Source organism: Marmota monax, unplaced genomic scaffold (genome assembly GCF_021218885.2).
Source record: "Marmota monax isolate L192 unplaced genomic scaffold, Marmota_monax_Labrador192_F-V1.1 WCK01_AAM20220418_F8-fsc00140, whole genome shotgun sequence".
NCBI classification, from domain to species: Eukaryota; Metazoa; Chordata; class Mammalia; order Rodentia; family Sciuridae; genus Marmota; species Marmota monax.
Window position 1 is genome coordinate 672026 of NW_026694256.1, and position 19957 is coordinate 691982.

At 33.3% G+C, this 19957-nt stretch overlaps 1 protein-coding gene across 8 annotated transcripts in view; it reads right to left on the minus strand.

The window, feature by feature from the left end:
• Positions 1–581: 581 nt before the first annotated feature.
• The window catches only part of Fam184a (family with sequence similarity 184 member A), a 140723-nt gene continuing 121347 nt past the window's right edge, over positions 582–19957 (minus strand). The window contains exons 12-19 of one of the 8 annotated variants that reach the window (XR_006856719.2): positions 17972–18099; positions 16398–16582; positions 15815–15961; positions 8298–8415; positions 6248–6352; positions 2920–3155; positions 2047–2141; positions 582–1433 (exon numbers count right to left, since the gene is read on the minus strand). Coding sequence is in view for 7 of the 8 variants with exons in the window: in XM_046467018.2 (XP_046322974.1) it covers positions 1352–1433; positions 2920–3155; positions 6248–6352; positions 8298–8415; positions 15815–15961; positions 16398–16582; positions 17972–18099 (1001 nt within the window). In the remaining variant the exon portion in view is untranslated. Of the gene's footprint in view, positions 1434–2046; positions 2142–2919; positions 3617–6247; positions 6353–8297; positions 8416–15814; positions 15962–16397; positions 16583–17971; positions 18100–19957 lie in introns of those variants that run through there. The other 7 variants (XM_046467018.2, XM_046467021.2, XM_046467019.2 and 4 more) reach the window with 7 other exon arrangements.

Genomic DNA, 19957 nt, shown 5'->3' on the forward strand with positions numbered 1-19957 from the left:
TCTATATAACTCCTTGGTATCCTAAAGAATTAAAGTCATCATATTATAGTGATATATGCCCAACCACGTTTACAGCAAGGTGTCCTTCATGAATGAATGGATAAAGAAAATGTGGTACATATACACAATGGAGTTTTGTTCAGCTATAAAGAAGATATTATGTCATTTGTGGGAAAATAGATGGAACTTGAGAGCATTATGTTAAGTGAAATAAGCCAATCTCAGAAAGTTAAGGGTTGTATGTTTTCTCTCATATGTGGAGAGGAAAAGGAAAAGGAAATGTAGGTGGGAGAATCTCACAAAAATTATAGGGAGACTAGTAAAGTAGAGGAAAGGAATGGGGGTGGGGGAAGATGAAGGGAAAGGGGAAATTCTGGGCAACAATATGAATCAGATCATATGGTTATATTGTGAACATGTATAACTATGTAACAATGAACCCTCATATTATGTATAATTATAATAAAAATATGTAAAATATTTAAAATCTAAAATATAAATAAATACAATAAGCATAAACTCATTTTTCTTTTTTTTTTTTAGTTAAAGGGAAAGAAAACCCCAATTCAAATTAAGTATTTTGTAGAAACATTTTTCCAGGAAAATAACAGAGATAGCTATCAACTGTGCAAACTCATAGGCAATGGTTTATTCCTTCAGGATTTTATGAGGTGTAAATGAGATAATCCTTACACTGCTCCTTAGCACAGGCTATTATGTAACCATTTTAAAAAAGTTGGTATTTAACATTATTATAATCACCCATTGGTCATGTATTATTTGTATTCATCAAGTTCACCCAGATTCTTCAAAAATATGCATTACTAAAATAATGTTTTATTTTACATTCTTCAAAGTCCAGAATTTACACAAATGCTTCAATTCTAGCCTTCTAAATTTGAACAATTTAGTTAAAATTATACATAATAATGAATTATCACATTTTGTTATAATTAATAGTCAAATAACTTGATTTCATAATCATTAATGCAATATACTTTTTTTGTTAAGTCTCACTTGGAATTTAAAAAGTATTTAAAAATGGAAGCAAATTTAATAGAAAAAAAGAAAGAATTCTTGTTTGTTTTAACAAAATTTATTATGCAGTAATTACAAAGATTAAAGACTCTTCCATCTCAAATAAAAATAACTGCTATAATTACACACATATTATAGTACCTTATAGAGTGATTCCAATAAATATGACAGGAAATACAGTGGATTTTTAAATTGGAAAACAAATACTTTCTCATTCACAGTGTTTGACACAGGAAAGCCTGTTCACATAAGGATTTGTATAAAGTCATGCTCTTAGTAACAGTCCACACAGAGCTGTGTCAACACAATTCTTTCAGAACGTGAAGTACCGGGCAAACCACTCCTGGCGCTGGGGATCTGGAGAAGCCACCGGGGAAGCTTCACTCTGAGGAGGACTGAATTCACAAAAAGAGAGAATGTAACCCAACATTAAGAGGTTTTGCAAAATAAAGGGAAAAAGCACATAAAATATCAATGTAGATTTTCCCAACTGGTTCCCCATGTCAGAAGCTATGTTTTAATGACTTGCTACTCCCTCTACACTATGATCAGTTCTCCACTCATGAGAGGGCCAGAGTGCATCAGTCAGTTAAGGAGGAGCCCCATCACAAATATTAAAAAAAAAAAAAAAAAAAACAATTGAGAAAAATAATGTCACCTTTTAAAAAAATTTCTGGAAAAATTGTGGGAATTAAGAGAGAATAAAATAACATTCTCTTTGAGCACCTTATCCCTTTAGTTAATTAAAATTTCAGAATCTGACAAAAACATTTGATTTTCACAGATATGTCCTTATATATAATTGAATTAAAGTAACTAAGTCAAGGTATAGTATTTTTTACTATTTGCATATTTATATTAGACTTTCATTTCATAATTCTATAAGCAGATACTCCAAGAAAAGGAGTGCATTAAAAATAGTCTTTGTCTTCAAAGTTACGTAATTTATACTATCTTAATTTTAACTAAAGATTCTTCAGGTTACTTGAGAAAAAAAAGAATCCCTACCGTCTTTGGGGGAAATTACAAGGCACGCAACAATGTGTAATGGAAACTCCAGTAGTCATGTTCCTTGAGCTCATGCACATGCATCTTACTGATACCTGAACGTACCCATGCACAAAGGAAAATAAGCAACACAAAGTATTTAGCAGAAGTCACATTCAGAGATGTTATTTGATTATTTTTCACTATTTAAAATTAGTCATTAGCTACATCATAAATCACTTAGTTTTAAAGAAAACTCTTCTACTTGTAAGACTCTTATTAGTGGTACTACCTGACATTTACAGTCTTTAAAATTTAAAATTATAAAAATAGAAAATATTGAACTTAAAGGAGCTTTAAAAAAGCTGTAGTAAGGTGAGCATAAAACAAATGCATTTTTCTGCCTTTATCTAATGGCTGGATAGCTGCACTTCACTTAAAAATTAACTCATTAATACATTTAATCAATAGTTCTACAGAGATTCATATACAAAAAGTCTGGTAAACAGGTAAGAAAAAATATAAGAAACAAAACCAACTAATAAAAATTATTTTAAAGTTCTGCAATAAGGATAGATTATTAATAAAAAACTGGTGATAATACTAAAAATGAAGCAAATTCATCCATAAATATTAAAATGCTAAATACGTGAATTACATGAACACCTCTTCCATCATTTGAAAATGGATTGACAGTAAAATAAAAAAAATTCTTTGAACAGAATAAAAAGGGAGTTCACTAGAGAGGTGATATAAATATTTTAAAAATATTTCACAGTAATATTTCTTTTCTTAGGATGTTCCTAGAGTAGTGGATTTCTGTAATGTAAGAAGATAAATTTTCTCAAGTTAAAAAAGAAAAGAAAAAAAAATAACTGGTGAGACAGGGCTCACCTCAAAAATGTCTTGGGCTCTTTGGGTGGCACTGGCTGTGGAAGTGGTTTGCTGCTGTTGAACTCAATATCGTGGACTGGAGAGTTAGGAATGGGATCCAGGCGGTTAGGATGTCCATTGCCCACTCCACTGGATTCCAGAGCACTTAGATTGGGAACACTCACAAACCTGTTTGTTGGTGATTTATCATTCTTCTTCTTTTGCTGTTTTAAAAATAATACATGTGAGGACAGTCCCTGCATAAGGACAAATGAGAAAATAAGAACAGTACAACAGTAGAAGATGTAAATTTGGCATGGGAAAATTTTGAAAGCTTTGTATATATTAAATTAGGATGTTAAAAATTAACCAGTGTTACCCAAAGTGTGGTCTGGGGATCCTTAGAAGTGTTATCTACATGGAATCCTCAAAGACAGACATGCTACCAGGACAGAAAGAATGAGGTAGAAACATTCAGGAGTGGTTCATTCCTAATTGTGAACCACTAATTGTCAAATTAGGGGAGGAGAAGGATGTGGAAAGGAAAAGAGAATATTGGAAGGAAAAAGGCAAACAAGTTGGGGAAAGAGTAGGTCTTGCAGATATCATCAGGTTACATGGATTTAGGCTAAAATTAGGAGAAGGAATAAAGTCAAAAATAATTTTAAAAGAGAAGTCCATGAACTTTAATCATCTGTCAAAGGGAGGCAGTTCTTGCCTGGAAAAAAAAAAAAGGAGTGAGAAAATACTTGGTAATGTAGTTTGAAACAAATCTCACACTTCTATTTAAGACCTAAACCTCAGAGAGATAATTTGGTTTTAAATTCACTGTGACCGCTTTCTCAGGAAAGAAAATTAAATCTGTAAAACAGTTTAATTTCTCAATTAATTGGCAGAAGCTTTGGCTGGCTCATAATTTTTTTTTTAATTTAAAGTTTAGAAAACAAAAGTAATCAATGTTTTTTCCCCCCTTTTTTGTTTTTTCAGGAGCATTTGATCACTGAGCCACATCCCCAGCCCTATTTTGTATTTTGCTAGAGATAGTGTTTCCTCCAAGTTGCTTAGCACCTCGCTGTTGCTGAGGCTGGCTTTGAACCTGTGATCCTTGTGTCTCAGCCTCCCAAGCCAATGGGATCACAGGTGTGCACCACCATGCCCAGCAGTCAATGTTTCTCTTACATAAAATTTTAATCAGTCTTTAAAATTAATAGAGATAAAAAGAATACAATTGCAGACTGTCAAAAACCTAGCAGCTTGCAAATCATTATCTTTTAGTTTCAAAATATTTTATTCATACTTCTAGAATCAATGAGTATAATATTGTTATGCAGAATAAAAACTACTACATGTAGAGCATTTATCTGGCAAGTATAAGGGGCTAGGTTCAATCCTCAGCACCACATGCAAATAAATATATAAAGGTTTTATGTCCATCTACAACTAAAAAAATTTTAAAAGATATTTAGAATATTTTTACTTTCTAATAATTAGATGTATGCTAATTAAATTTATGATTTTCTCTCAAAATGACTTGAGTTTGAAAAAATACAATTAGGGTACACAATAGTACTTTTCTTTCACTTATTATAAAGTAATTTTCTCACTACCTAGACATTTTCCTTTGTGTCATATTCTGTGATTTACAGATTGTATGACAAGGAGGCTATTTTAACATTATTGTTAAAAAATAAAAAGAAGGAAGAGTAATACCTTCTTCAGAACTATTTGGGAAAACTGAAGTCATTGTTAGGGATCAAATGTAGCTGAGAAGTTCTTATAAATCTATCTTGCATTTTCTTATTCTAATCACCAGAGGGCATACTAAGTACTCTATTTTTAAGAAATCAAAAGCATCCTTTGTGAAGTTCTACAGTAATGGTTTTATAGTTGAAATTTTTCATTCCAATAAAATAACAAATGAAAACATATTTCTAATGTCTTAATTCAACAAGTCTTATAATTTTGATTTACAACTAAAAAGGTTATGCAACCCTAAATTATCACTTTAAAAATAATTCTATTCATCCATCCACCTGTTAATTTCTTCAGAACTGTCTATATAATTTCTTAAGTCAGGAAGTATTTAAGGTTCTAGAGATAACAGCTATAAGCTTCTCTACTTTAGTCATTTCACTGCACAAAACACTTTTAAGTTCAAAGTTTGAAGCATTTTAACTTGTAAAAAGAAGGATGGGTTCAGTGTTCTTAACAGAGAAGTTTTAAGAGCTTTGGAAGCAAAATTTGTGAGTAAGGGCCTACTAGAAATTATCATGATGAGAAACTTAATAAAATCTGAAGAAAAAATAACTTTATCATTAGCACTTTTATTTATTCTACTACTGATTTCTCCCCAAAGATTCATAACTCCTGGGAAGCTGATATACATTTATTTATTTATTATGATATACATTGCTTTATTTCCAGAATAATATATAGTGAATTGACGAAAAAATGTTGAAATTTTGCAACTAAACAAATATTCATTGAATACCCACGTAGTCAAAGCACGATAATCAGAGGCATGGAAACTGGGGTAAAAGAAAGTATAAGATCTAGCCATGTCCATTTCAAGGCTCTTCTATATATGTCTTAGGAGAGTAATAAAGTATGAGAATAAGCTATATTTAATTTTGATACTCAAGAAGTAAAGTCCTTTTCTTTCTTTTAAAAAATTATTTAGTTGTAGATGAACACACAGTATCTATATTTATTTTTATGTGGTACTGAGGATTGAACCCAGTGCCTCACGCATGTGAGACAAGTGCTCAGCCCACTAAAGCCCTTTTCTGGACAACAAAAATAAATTCCATTAAGACTGTAGGCTGTTTTTTTTAAAAATATTTTTTTAGTTGTAGATGGACACAATATCTTTATTTTTATTTATTTATTTTTATGTGGTGCTGAGGATTGAACCCAGGGCCTCACATGTGAGAGGCAAGTGCTGTACCACTGAGTTTTCAATCCCAGCCCAAGACCGTAGGCTTTAAGCTAGGGATAGCGATGGGTCTCCAAGATTGGAGTGTCTTTCTGGACCCCATGAAGGATTGTGATCAGTAAGGACATGATAAGAAATCTACAAAAAGAGAGTTAGTAGTTTTTTTTCCTTTGGAAATACAAAAAACAAAAAGATAGAACAAAGGTTTTATTAGTAAAATATTTTAAGGCATATCAAATAAATATTAAACAGTTTCATTCTGAAACTAATAAAGAACTCATAAATTCTGGTGCCAGATTATTAAATTAAAAAATCATTTTTTGAGATTTTTATTCTTTGCCTCTCCAAATAATTTAGTAAATTTTTAATCAAGTGTAAGTCATGCCCCTGTTTTACAGTGTTTATAGTACATACCTTAGCCAATGGATTAATAACACCAACAGTAGGACTTGAGTTAAACACTTTGTTGAAGTTAGTTTCTCGATTGACTAATTCCAGCTGATAAAATTTATTATCCTCCTGTGCAAAAGAATTATAAACATCTTTTCAACATTTCTGTTGAGTATTTAGAAACTTAAACGTATAAATGCTGTTTCATTCAAAATTTAGTATAAAACCTATATACCTTGTTCAAAGATTTCTAGACCTGATGTTGGTGTCTTAAAGGTTTCTGGTAGGTAAGTTTTCAACACTTTTTAACCCTATGCTCAGGGTCTCAACTTTACCCTTAATGTCTTTTCATTCGAGACCAGATATAAGTGTTTTATTTGATCTCATCTCTGTTTCACAGGGCTGAATGTGGTGTTTGAGTTGGTCTAACTCATAGTTATGGGCCTGTGTGTATGGATGAGTTGTTTCTATATATGAAGATGACTCTCTGACATATCATTATTCTTCAATACTTGATCTCATCTAACCTTTTCTTTGAGATACCACTGTATTTTATCAAAGGCAATAGGGGAAAAAATGAATGGACCATATAAAACCTTTGTCTTTGGCTTCAATGAGTAAGGACAGCAAGTAGAAGAGTGTGGGTGAGAATTTAGGGTTGTGCTTTAGTAGAACTAGATTCTATTGGAATCTAGCAGTACTAGATCCTTCATCTTCCTCTTATTTACTACTGACTGTCATTTAAGTCTTACAGAACTATGGTGTTCATGAGGGTGAAACAATCTTGGCTGCATTTCTGGCCCTGCTAGTGACTGACTATGTTGCTTTGGAAAGTTTCTTTATTCTTTAATGCCTAAAACCTACCCTTCTGTGAAGATAAACTATGCTTCTGTAATACCCCTCCTGAGTAAGAACTGGAAAACCAATAGCTACTTTATGGACCACAAAATATATTTATCAAAACTGCTAATTGCATGTGTGAAAAGATAGTAATTTTCCATGAGTCTAAAGCTATAAGATAGAGCTATCTATGAAGACTGTGCTCATGTGTATGATGCTTACAACACTGGGTGATTGGTGGATAGAAGCAGTGTACCACACTATTTACCCAAGGCCTCCTCCCAAGTTCCATCTATGGAACCTAATCTACCCTCTTGTTTTCAGCGGTACTTCTAGATCCAGAAAACAGGACGAGTCTCCTAAATTCTCACACACACACACACACACACACACACACACACATATTTAGTTGTTAATGGACCTTTATTTTATTTATTGGTACATGGTACTGAGAATTGAACCCAGTTACTCACACGTGCTAGGCAAGTGTTCTGCCACTGAGCCACAACTGCAGCCCAAGAAATATACTTTTAATAAAAGGACTTAAGAAATAAATGCTACTCTCAATGCTCTCTTTGTATGTTAATATCTAAAGATTTTAGTTGAATAAATCAATGAACATGTACAGTGATTAGGATTCTATTTCTTGTTTTACTTTTAAAAATGTTCATTTACTAGTAGCAGTAAAAAGCAGTATTTTAATTATTGACATATCATTTTAGAAGACTCTGAAATGTTTTATAAATTTTAAAACACTTGTATATTTTTTCATCCTTAAGGAAAAATGGCTTTATTGAAGGACATTTATTTATTGTTCAATCTGTATTTTCTTCCCAGACACCCTTCTCAGGGCCCTTGGCACCTCTATGTTATTGAGTCCATAAGAGACCATGGAATCCTTTTTATATAGCATCTCTGGATCAGTGTGTGGTGGAACACAGTTTAGGAAATTAACATGATTTCCTAAACTGTGCATGGATGTGTTAACTGTTCCTTCCCAGCCAGTTCTAATTCTATATGTATAATACACATACATAGATATACTTCACTGGTATATTAAGTGTTTAGTGGTAATGACATATTTAATACTTGACATGTTAAACGTTCAGTATGCAATGGAGATATTCTGTACTTTTCGTTTTCATTTAGAATTACTTAAAAATATTCCCCACGTTTTCTCAAACAACAGTCTATTGATAAATAACAGGGCTATACCAAAAATAAAATATCTTACAATTAGTTTCTTTATGACCTGGTCTCTCTCTGTAAGCATGGCTTTTAGTTCTGTAATCATCTGTATATCTTCTGGTTTTGATTCTCTCTTTAGATATTTTTCTTCCACTTCTTCTAGTCTAAAAACAAGAAAACCTTTAGCTCATTGATATGACTCAAACACATCTTTTTGTAATAACCTAGTTTCCAATTAGTCCAGGTAAAGGAACACAAAAATTAAAAAAACCCTTTTTTTGTAATAAAAAAACTTTCAAACCTAATCATATGATTTGCCTCAAGAGCTATATATAGTGTTATATTAACAGCTTTGCAGGGACAGATAACATTTAATGCTTTGCAGGTTGCTTTTGGAAGAATTTGCTCATTTTAAGTCACTGAAGAATATCCAGAGATGAAGTGAAGTAAGGTGAGGTGAAGTCTGCAAAAGAAATGACATGCTGAATGATACTAACCTAACAAACATGGGTTTAATGCTAGCAATACAGGTTTACTATTGGGCTCAGTTACCATAAATACAATATTGTGAGATGACATAAGGTTTGGTGACATATATAAAAGGAACAAGAAAATATACACAGAAATGGAAATGAAAAGACACACATATATGACATCATTCTCTCCTTATTTATGAGAAATGCAGTTTAAAAATTCTATATCAGCCAATACAAATAACAGTGGGAAAAAAAAGGTTCTTCAAGTAAAAGAAGAATCTTCTTTCTTTGTAGGCCTATTTTTTCCCTGAATGGTAAAAGATGGCAATAAGATTGAATGCCACTGAAGAATAAATCAGAGGTCTGAGAAATAGGACAGGGCAGATTAAAATGAATGTAAATGGAAACTTCTGGCTTGTTTTGAAAGAAAAAAGCACTTTCAGCTTTAGAAAATATAAATAATTAGAATTATTAAACATTTTTATTGTTTTCAGAATATAAAGGACAGAATTTAAGCTTAAGTCATGGGTAATGAAGATTCATAGAAAAGTTTATTCACTCAATAAATATTGAGTGACTTCTAAATGATTATCTAGAAACCAGTGATCTATCCCTGCATCACTATTCTCAAATACCAGAAGGGTACTAGGAGTAAAAGCCCTCCTCAACTCAGTCTAAGCTAAAGATTTGAAGATAACACATTTGGCTACCTACCTAGCCTTGACTGAAGCTCTAATCTGTCATGTGTGGAGGGCTAAGGGTGATGAGGAACATGGGGTTAGAAAATAACCACCTAAGGATCTTTTATTATCTATACTTTTACTCTTTTGGGACAATGCAGACTAAGAGAAAACTAATGTGATTCTCTGAGCTCGCGCAAAGTGGCCCTCCATTACATCATGATATGGAAGGGTTTATTCTTACGTATTTTGTGGGCAATGATTTTAGGAAGGTTAAGAAATACTATCTCTTCAAGGAAATGACATTTGGGCTTTATGCTGGGGTAGCCACAAGATGTCACTGGAGTACTTTATTTTAATCACTACAAGCAAAGTACAAAACTTGCTTCCTGTACTGAATAAGAATACTTGATATAAATGGTAGTTAAAAAGCTAAATTGACAGCCTTATTTAAAACTATTATTTCTTTTTAGTTCCATTATTTATTATTTAAAACTATTATTTCTAGTGCAATGAGAAGTTAAGGTAAAGTGAATATAAATCAGTTGAAACCTCTGAACCTCCTTCACTGCATAATAAAGGTCTGTGCTGAACCTACATTCTAGTGCATGTTCTTACTGAGCATAAACATTCATTACCTACAGAATTATCACAGTTAATCCCCTCCACAAACTATCTTTACATTTCCAAAACATTTTAATAAAAAGGTGCCTGGATATTAAAGAGAAAAAATGATGGATCAGAAAAAAAAGCTATATAAATACAAAAGGGAAAGCATTAAAGGAGAGAACGAGTAATAGGATACAGATTTAACTTGCAGATCTACCTCTAGAATTATTATTTTCAATATTCAAATGGAGAGAAATCTTGGTTCTCTTATGGTATGTACTTCAAGCCAACCCTAATCAACATTTTCCCTTGTTTCAGGTATCCAGGAAGCTCTCTAAACCAGCGTGGCTTCTCCAAGACCAGCTATGACTGACTGACTGGTTATGAAATGATTCTTTGTTTGTTCTTTAATCTTTCTGATCATATGAAGGAGAGTGCCTGTTTGGTTCTATATATCATAACTGGTCTTCTAACATATGCTTTTACTCCATTTTATAACACTCAGGCAGACCCTGAGCATTAAGGCTAGCTAGAATAGAACTATTTTATTTTCACAGAATTTACATTTGCACAATTAGAGTTTAACTCCTACTTAGAGAATGGGTAAGATTGTTTTCAATAGTGATCATAGTTTTACTATAGTGCTACCACAGGAATATCAAATATTATCCTGTTAAATTTTTAAGTCAAAATGAATAACTTAAAAGTATTTAAAAAATAATAGTATAGGTAGCCAGAAAGGACCAAATGCCTAAAGTTTGTATAAGAATGATTAAAGCTTGGGGCTGGGGATGTGGCTCAAGAGGTAACACGCTCGCCTGGCATGCGCTGGGTGCTGGGTTCGATCCTCAGCACCACATAAAATAAAAACTAAAGATGTTGTGTCCACTGAAAACTGAAAAATAAATATTAAAAAAATCTCTCTCTCTCTCTCCTAAAAAAAAAAAAAGAATGATTAAAGCCTGGAAAACATTTCCTTGAGGGGACCATACATGTACACACAACCTTCTATTTAAATTAAAGATTCCCATTAAAAGTAACACAAAGACAGAATAGAAAGGAGAAGTAGAACACATAAAATTACTAATTAAGGGTCACTGTTGGATTCTCAACAGGCATACATGCCCTGATTTTTTTTTTTTTTTTTGTCTTGGGAATATGTAGGTCAATGTGTACAGTCAATGAACAAAAAAGGCATAGGATCTGAATGCCTAAAAACCTGTACAAAATATTTCACCAGAAATAGTCCCCCCGTTATGTTTTTTTTTTTTTTTATTTTATTTTTTTTTATTGTTGGTTGTTCAAAACATTACATAGTTCTTGATATATCATCTTTCACACTTTGCTTCAAGTGAGTTATGAACTCCCATTTTTAGCCCATATACAGATTGCAGAATCACATCAATTACACATCCATTGATTTACATATTGCCATACTTGTGACTGTCATGTTCTGCTACCTTTCCTATCCTCTACTATCCCCCCTCCCCTCCCCTCCCCACCCTTCTTCTCTCTCTACCCCCCCTATTGACCTTCATTTCTCCCCCTTGTATTATTTTTCCCTTTCCCCTCATTTCCTCTTGTATGTTCTTTTGTATAACCCTGAGGGTCTCCTTCCATTTCCATGCAATTTCCCTTTTCTCTCCCTTTCCCTCCCACCTCTCATCTCTGTTTAATGTTAATCTTCTTCTCATGCTCTTCGTCCCTACTCTGTTCTTAGTTACTCTCCTTATATCAAAGGAGACATTTGGCATTTGCTTTTTAGGGATTGGCTAGCTTCACTTAGCATAATCTGCTCTAGTGCCATCCATTTCCCTGCAAATTCTATGATTTTGTCATTTTTTAATGCAGAGTAATACTCCATTGTGTATAAATGCCACATTTTTTTAATCCATTCGTCTATTGAAGGGCATCTGGGTTGGTTCCAAAGTCTTGCTATTGTGAATTGAGCTGCTATGAACATCGATGTAGCAGTGTCCCTGTAGCATGCTCTTTTTAGGTCTTTAGGGAATAGACCAAGAAGGGGAATAGCTGGGTCAAATGGTGGCTCCATTTTTTTTTTGTAAAAAAAAAAAAAAAAGCAGTGAATTAAGGCTTTAGAGCTAAACAACAATATTAGGAGGCACGTATGTATTCTAGAATTTAAGTTTATAGAGATGAAAGAAATCTATTATGCCAAGTAAAGAAAATATAGTACTTAAGCATTTTAATAATGAACTTTTCCAAAAAACTCAGAGCAAAGACTCTGATTTACAACAATAGGACTAGAATACTACTTCCTCACTTTCCACAAATTCATGAAAACCACCTGAATAATAAAAATCAAACAAAATTGTTGTGGTATCATAGATAAAAGGAGCTAAACTTTTAAATAATAAGTAATTATGGTATGGTAGAGTGTTTTATTTTAATTAGCAATTACTGACCTATTTAAAGTCCAAGTACAGATTCAACATTTCTTTCATAAGGAAATGATTTTTTTTTGTTCAGTACAGTAAGAAGTGAATGTAAAGTAAACCTAAACAATCAGTAATAATCTCTAATCCATTTGTTTTTTTTGCACAATAAAGATCTGCCATAATACATCATTTAGGTAAAATTGAATAGCCTGTTCTCTCATTAAAACAAAAAACAAGACATTTTAATTATATACAAAGGTTCTTATTAAAATAGATACAATATACTAAAGAAAATAAAATTTTTATAAAACTGTCCGAAAATCTAAAAGGACTTTAATACCCAACATTATAGAAGAAGATTTCCAATAATCATTCCATAAGAGACAACCCATTCTTCCCTGGAGTCCAGCAGGAGCTGGGGCAGCAACAGGAGGAAGCAACTTGCAGCTGCTTCAGAGTTTCCTCAGCTCCATGCTTTGGCCTAAAAGATTGACCCACATTGCTTTGAGCCCTTCACCAACACCTTCTAAGAATCCATGGGTTGGGGCTGGGGATGTGGCTCAGGCGGTAGTGTGCTCACCACATACAAAGATGTTGTGTCCACCGAAAACTAAAAAATAAATATTAAAAAATTTAAAAAAAAAAAAAAAAGAATCCATGGGTTTTCCTGATTTTGAAGTTTTAAAACCTAGGCATTAATTAGGAACTTCAAAAGGTGACCCTAGTCCTTTGGAACAGGCTGGGAATGGTTCAGATCTTCTTTCTCCAGCTCCACAAACTAGGAAGGACTGTCTCTGCTCATTACCCAACTACAAACTACTCAGCAGATCCAAGAGGGCTACATTTAAGAATGTGGCCAGAAGTGTCCAAAACTTTAAAAACTGTGCTAATATAGTAGTCACTAGTTGATATGAAGCTATTTACATTCAAATTAATTAAAATGAAATTAAAAATTCAGTTTCTGTTATATTGGCTGAAGCTCAAGTATTCAATATTCATTTGACACAAACTTTACTTTTTATAAATTAACCTTCTCAAGGGGATAGGACACACAGACAAAAGTGTTTTCTTTTTGTGAGCATGTTTTGTTTTTTTTTTTTTCAGAGTAGGAAGAAGGGGATGGCAAGATTTCAGTCTCTGCCCAGTAAACAAAATGAGGCTAGAAACAGCGATAGTGACATCATAGAGGTTTATTGCTTCTCATTTCTGTGGAATGCATGGGGTTATAACCTCTTCTTCAAGGCAGATATTTGAGCTTTTACTGTGGCTCAAAAGGCTTTAAAAATTGTAACAATAGCAATCATCAAAATTACTGTGATCAAGGAAATAATAACCTAAGTCTCTCATGATTTCAAGGGAAACTTCAAAAAGTAAACCTTCAAAAACTTTAATATGATGGGGAATCTTCAAAAAATTCATTCATGACCATTCACTGAGTGCCTACTGATGTGAAGATTATGACTGTGTCCAACAGAAAGAGCACCTCACCTCAGAGGACATGCAAGTAAATGCCAATGACCAGTGGTCTGTCTTTTATGAGAGAGAGAGAGAGAGAGAATGTAGCGCGCTTGCACTTATATAAGTAACAATATTGACTGAATTGCTGACATGGATGAAACAGGAGAAGACATTTTAGCTTTGAGGAAGGTAATCAGATAGTAAGAATATAGGTGGTTATTCCAGACTTTAGAGGACAACACAGGAGACTCTTAGAAGGAAACTGAGAAAGTTGGCTTGGCTGATACAAAAGACAGCAGACAGGACATAGAGCTGTTATTATTGTTATTATTTTTTAGAGATACACACAAGAGTTTATTTGTCAGAGTTGACAGATAAAGGCACATCTCTCCATAGATGAGAGAGGCAATAGGGGCTTGAGGTTTGGGAATTCTATGGGGCAGGTTCAGGGATTAGAGACAGGCGGGTCCTAAGGCAGGCGGTTAAGGGTGGAGTTGGTATGAAGGAGTGGTGATATGCCTTAGGGTTGGGTTGGGTTGAAGGGTTGGGTTGGTAAGAGGGAGTGGTGAGCCTTTCTCAGAAAGGCCCTTGGGCAAGAAAGCAAAGGTTTTCTTAAAATGGCGGCTGTCACTTAAGATGGCCATCTAGTTGCTAAGTGAAGACCTTACAAAAGGAATCTTCCGTATTTTCCCATTGAAGCCCTAAACCACCCCTTTTTGTTGAGTTGATAATGTAAACCTTTACTTGGGGCTATTCCATGAGTTTCCCATTATTGGGAGTTCCTGTATGCAAGTGTGAAGAAAAAACTGACCCAGGGCTGGAGGCGCAGCTCAGTGGTACTGCACTTGCCTAATGGACACAAAGGCCCCCCAGCACTGCAAAGCATCAGTTCCCGGCAAGTTTCAGAGGCCTCAGTCCAGAGTCAGCCAACTCCATTGCTTTGGCCTGAGATGAGGCAGCATATCATGGCAGAAGCATGTGAGGGAGGAAAGTAGCTCAGGACATGGTCACCAAGAAGCCTAGAGCTGTTATTTGATGATGCGGAATAAGGTCTATTGGAACTAAGTTCAAGTTTGATTTCGACTCTAAGGGTAATGGGATTAGTCACTAATTATGATTTTATTAATGTGAAATATAGGTATATGAACTTTTAAAAATTGGAAGAGGAGAGACATAAGGTGAATAAGCCATCAGAGGGATTTTAGAGTTAGTTAATTCTAAAATAACCTATAAGTGGACCAGGCTTTAGGTCACAAAGATGAACTGAATACAAGTTGCCTTAACTAGCCCAGTTTATAAGTATCTAGAAGTGGTTAAAAATATTTTTTAAGGAATACTAAGTAATGTTTAGAAATTTTGATTTTAACAACACTGGATTTACCATGTTATCAGTAGTAATGTCATTAGTAATGATTTTCCATTACGGATTTTTAAAATTGTAGAACAATTAAATGCTTGTTGTAGAAATTCTAGCAATACCTAGAGGATTATTTAAAAGAAAAAGTTTTTCCCACCCTTAGTACCTCCTATTCTACTCCCCAAAGTTTGTATTTGTTTTTTAGGATATTTTTATTTTTATAAGATATGTATTATTATTGTGTGCATAGTATTATGACATTCCTATTGACCATAATATGGTTTTTTTACTTAACATACATAATGAATATATTTTGAGTTGTTGCCATAATATCAGTGTCCTGTGAGGGACATTCTTATAGTAAGTATTGTCTTGGAAGAAATGTAGCAATAGCAGCTGATGAAACAAAATCATTTAACTGCCTTATCCTAATGAAAGAACGTATCACACTACAATTACCATCTTATTCTTCCTTTTTAAGTATCATTTTATTAGATTCAAAAGAGTAGCTAATCAGAGCTTAGAAACAATGTTCCTCAGTTTATTATCTAAACATGAATTTTCTTTAACATAATATGACTTACGACACTTGTAAAGCTGCATTTATTTCCTTGAGTAGTTCGTTAGTCTTATTAAAATCTGCCCGCATGATATTTTTCTCTCTGAGATGGTCTGCTGTCATGACATCCAGCTCTTTTTCAAGTCTCTTGTTTAAATCTTGTTCATGCAACCTGTTTAATTTATTTTTAGTTAAGAAAATGTTATTCTGAAGTCGAGCTTTCAATACTTTCTATATTCTACCAGAATTGAATTTTTTTGGAAAATATATGAAAACGTAACATAAACAGCCTAATTTAAGTGACTAATCTTCTAGCTTATGTTAAAGTTGTCTCCTTTAATGCTTTTACTAATAACATTTTTAAAAGACTTTAGTTAATTATGTACACAATTTCCAAAGTTAGTGAATACATAATATATATAATTCAAAATACAAACATTTCATCTATATTCTGGGTTATAACATAGTCGTCAAATAAAGAAAAAGTGGTTTTCAATATCTTACTAAAAGTCCATGTAGCTGCAAAAATAGGCACATATTTCTAAATATCACTGCAACCATCCTTTAGATAATACTGTATATTCTTTCTGTTGTAATTATCAGCATACCTCATCTGTTGGTTAGATTCACTTCGTATTCTGAGGATTTCTTTCCCCTTAAATTCCAATTCTTTGGTGAGGGCAGTTATGTTCTCATGAAGGTGCTGTACCTCCTTATCCAAGTCAGAGATGTGATGCTCTCTGTGCCGTAATTCCTCCTGCAGATCTGTTATTCTACACATGTGCTCCTTATTCTGTAAAACACAAATAATTCTGAAAAGTTTTTTTTTACCTATTGGCTTTCTGTGTTTAAAGGAAGGAAGGAAAATGTCATCCTAGCATGCTAAATGTAATCATTCTCATATACTTCAAAAGCAAACTGTTAAAATGGAAAAACATCAATCCCTCCTTCTCTTTCCCTATATCTAAGAAATACTTCTATGGTTACAATTTCAATAAAATCAGGGCTGCAAGAGACGTAAAAGATCACAAACGCACAGCTCTCTCTTTTTATAAATAAGGACACCAATACCTAAGAGATAATTTGGCCAAAGGTAATTTGTAATCAATGGTAGAGCTGAGAATAGAGTACAAGTCTCTTCCTTAGTAAGCTTTATATGGTCTTGCAGTAAAATGTTGGTATGATTGTCCTTTAATCTAAAAAGGATCTACATCTGTAGAAGTCCTCCAACTCATGCACATATCTCATGGTGTTTAAATCATACTTTGCCCCTTTAGTGCTGGTCTCGTAGTTATCTGATAAATAAGTTACCTTCCATTTTCCTAAAAGTCACTGTTTTCTATAAGTACTGTAGGCCTAGATACTGCCAATTTCAGTGTCGATTGAAAGAGAATATAATCTGCCTCCATGGTTAATATAAAGTGTGCATCTAAAACTCCCTAGCAATGAAAAGAAAATTTGGTCTGAACGTTTAATACAGGTGAAAACTGACAAAGTAAAAGTCATAAATCTAATAAACTAATAAAAAACAGCTTTTATTGCATGGTGCCTAAAAATCCATCCATCCAGATATATACACATTCAAGTTCACAAACTACCTAATTAAAGGGAAAGTACACTGGGTCAGAAAACAGTGTTTTACAAGTATAAACAGTAGCTCGGCTAGAAAGCTATAGAAATATAAATTGTTCTTTTTCTCCTTGAGCAACTACTCCTTCTATAGCTGTGCCACCTAATGTACGTTTTTAAAGTCAAGTTTAAATTAATTAAAATTAAATAAAACTGAAAATGTAGTTTCTTGGTTGCACAAGACATATTTAGCCTCAATGACTACTGACTGCTACGATGACAACACACACACACACAAATAGTACACCACCATGGATAGTTAGTTCTTTGGGGTAGTATTATCCTTACTCTTAGATTATATTTCATTGTTCACTTTCCAAACATGTGAATAAAATTCAAAAAATTCAATTAAAGTTAAAAAAATATAATTTTGTGTTCAGTATACTGAATAGAATAGAATCATTTACTTCCCTTGAAAAACAAAACTATTCAACACATAGTAAACTGTAACTAGTGAAAATGATGTTGGTTGCAAAATAATTTTCAAAAAATTGTGAAAATTCGGTTTACTCATATTTCAGAAATCATTTCTGAACAGAATATTTTCACTTACCTGTCTTCTGCTGATGTCTATGCTTCTCTCTAATTCCATTTTAGCAGCTGCCAATTCTTGATGATGATTATGCCGTAACAAATCAATTGCAGCTGCATGTTGATGATTTAGTTCTGAGCGTAAGGAAGCTGGAATGCAAAGAAAGAAGTTTAGCAAATTCCAAAGTATTATCAATACTTTAGATAAAAATTGTAAAAGTTACAGAATATTATTTCAAAGTAGGACACGTGTATGCCCATTACATTATTTATTTATTTATTTATTTAATTTTATTTTTTAGCTTTAGATGGACACAGTGTCTTTATTTTATTTATTTTTATGTGGTGCTGAGGATCGAACTCAGTGCCTCCCGTGCAAGGCAAGTGCTCTACCACTGACCCACAACCCCAGTACCTGCCCATTACATTATTATTAACAGACTATCATGAACTATCATGAATTGAAATAGATTGTTATTTACTATTCTGAAATTGAAGTTCATGTGGCATTGATAAAGATAAGAAAAATTTCAAATGGTTAAGTGATCAATGTATTTTCAAGGTATGTGTTCAGTTTAAAAACAAAGTGTTAATGGATTTAAATGTTAAATGTTTTCAGCTCTTCTATTTCACTATCAAAATTGAATGATACCATAACAAATATTTAGGCATAACTTGCCACCCAAGTAAGAATTCTTCCACAACAGCTCTGAAATATGTTAGGCACTGGCTAGTCACATGCTTTTAGAGGTCATCACTTTCATTTGAGTTTAGAATTGACCTTTTCATACAATCCAGTTATTGAATTCCAGACATTATTCTAAGGGAGAATAAAATATGATCTTGTCCTTGTAATTGCACAAGCTAGAAGGGAAGGCATTATTCTATGGAAGTAAGTGGGTTATTGGAGATGTCCCAGGAGCAAGAAAGTGGGGATGTTATCACAAAGAGATCAGAATAGTAAATGACTCTAAAGACAAAAGACTGAGTTAGAGCTCTCCAAGCAGAGAAAAAGTCTTCATCAAGAAGGGTACATACGGGGCTGGGTTTGTATCAGTGGTTGAGAACTTGCCTCTCATGCGTGAGGCACCACATTAAATAGGTAAATAAATGAAGTAAAGACATTGTGTCCATCTACAACTAAAGAAAAATATTAAAATAGACATTATTATTGCTGTGGGTATATATGTGATTGCATGACCAATGTGATTCTGTCACCTGTATAATCAGAAAAATGAGAAATTATATCCCATTTGATTCAAATATATGATATTTCAAGATCATTGTACTGTCATGTGTAACTAATTAAAACAAATTAAAAGAAGAAAAATATGTCTGACAAACTATGAGATTTGGTATGGTAGAGGTTGCAGTGCATGCGGTGATAGTGGAATAAAATGAAACCCAATCTGAGAAAATTTTAGTAGAAAATGGTTTTTACTTTAACTGTAGGTCCCTTGTTCTCAAACTGCAATAAGTGGCAATAATACTCCCGTAAGAGCTTGGAGAATACACGTTATCTTCTGAAACATGAATTTTACTTGATGATTTTTTTGGAAAGTCATAACTTTTTATCTTTTTTTAAAAATATTTTTTTAGTTGTCAATGAACACAATACCTTTATTTCATTTTTATGTGGTGCTGACCAGTGCCTCATATGTGTGAGGCAAGTGCTCTGCCACTGAACTACAATCCCAGCCCCATTACTTTTATCTTAATATGAAAATATGAATAGTGATATAAATGAGTGAAATACATATTATAAATTTTTAAACTAAAATACAGAAACTTTGCAGAAATGTTGTGCTTGTAGCTCCTGTAAAGACTTCCACATAGGGCATAAGTTCATCTCTTCCGGTGTTGAGGGTGTCTTTAAAGAAAAACATGTCTGGCCCTAAGGTAAGACATGGGGACTCACTGAAGGACTTAAACTGGGAAGTCATATGGTGAGATTTAAGCATTACAAAGCTCACCATGACTGTAGTCTGGAGGATGAATAGCAGGAAGA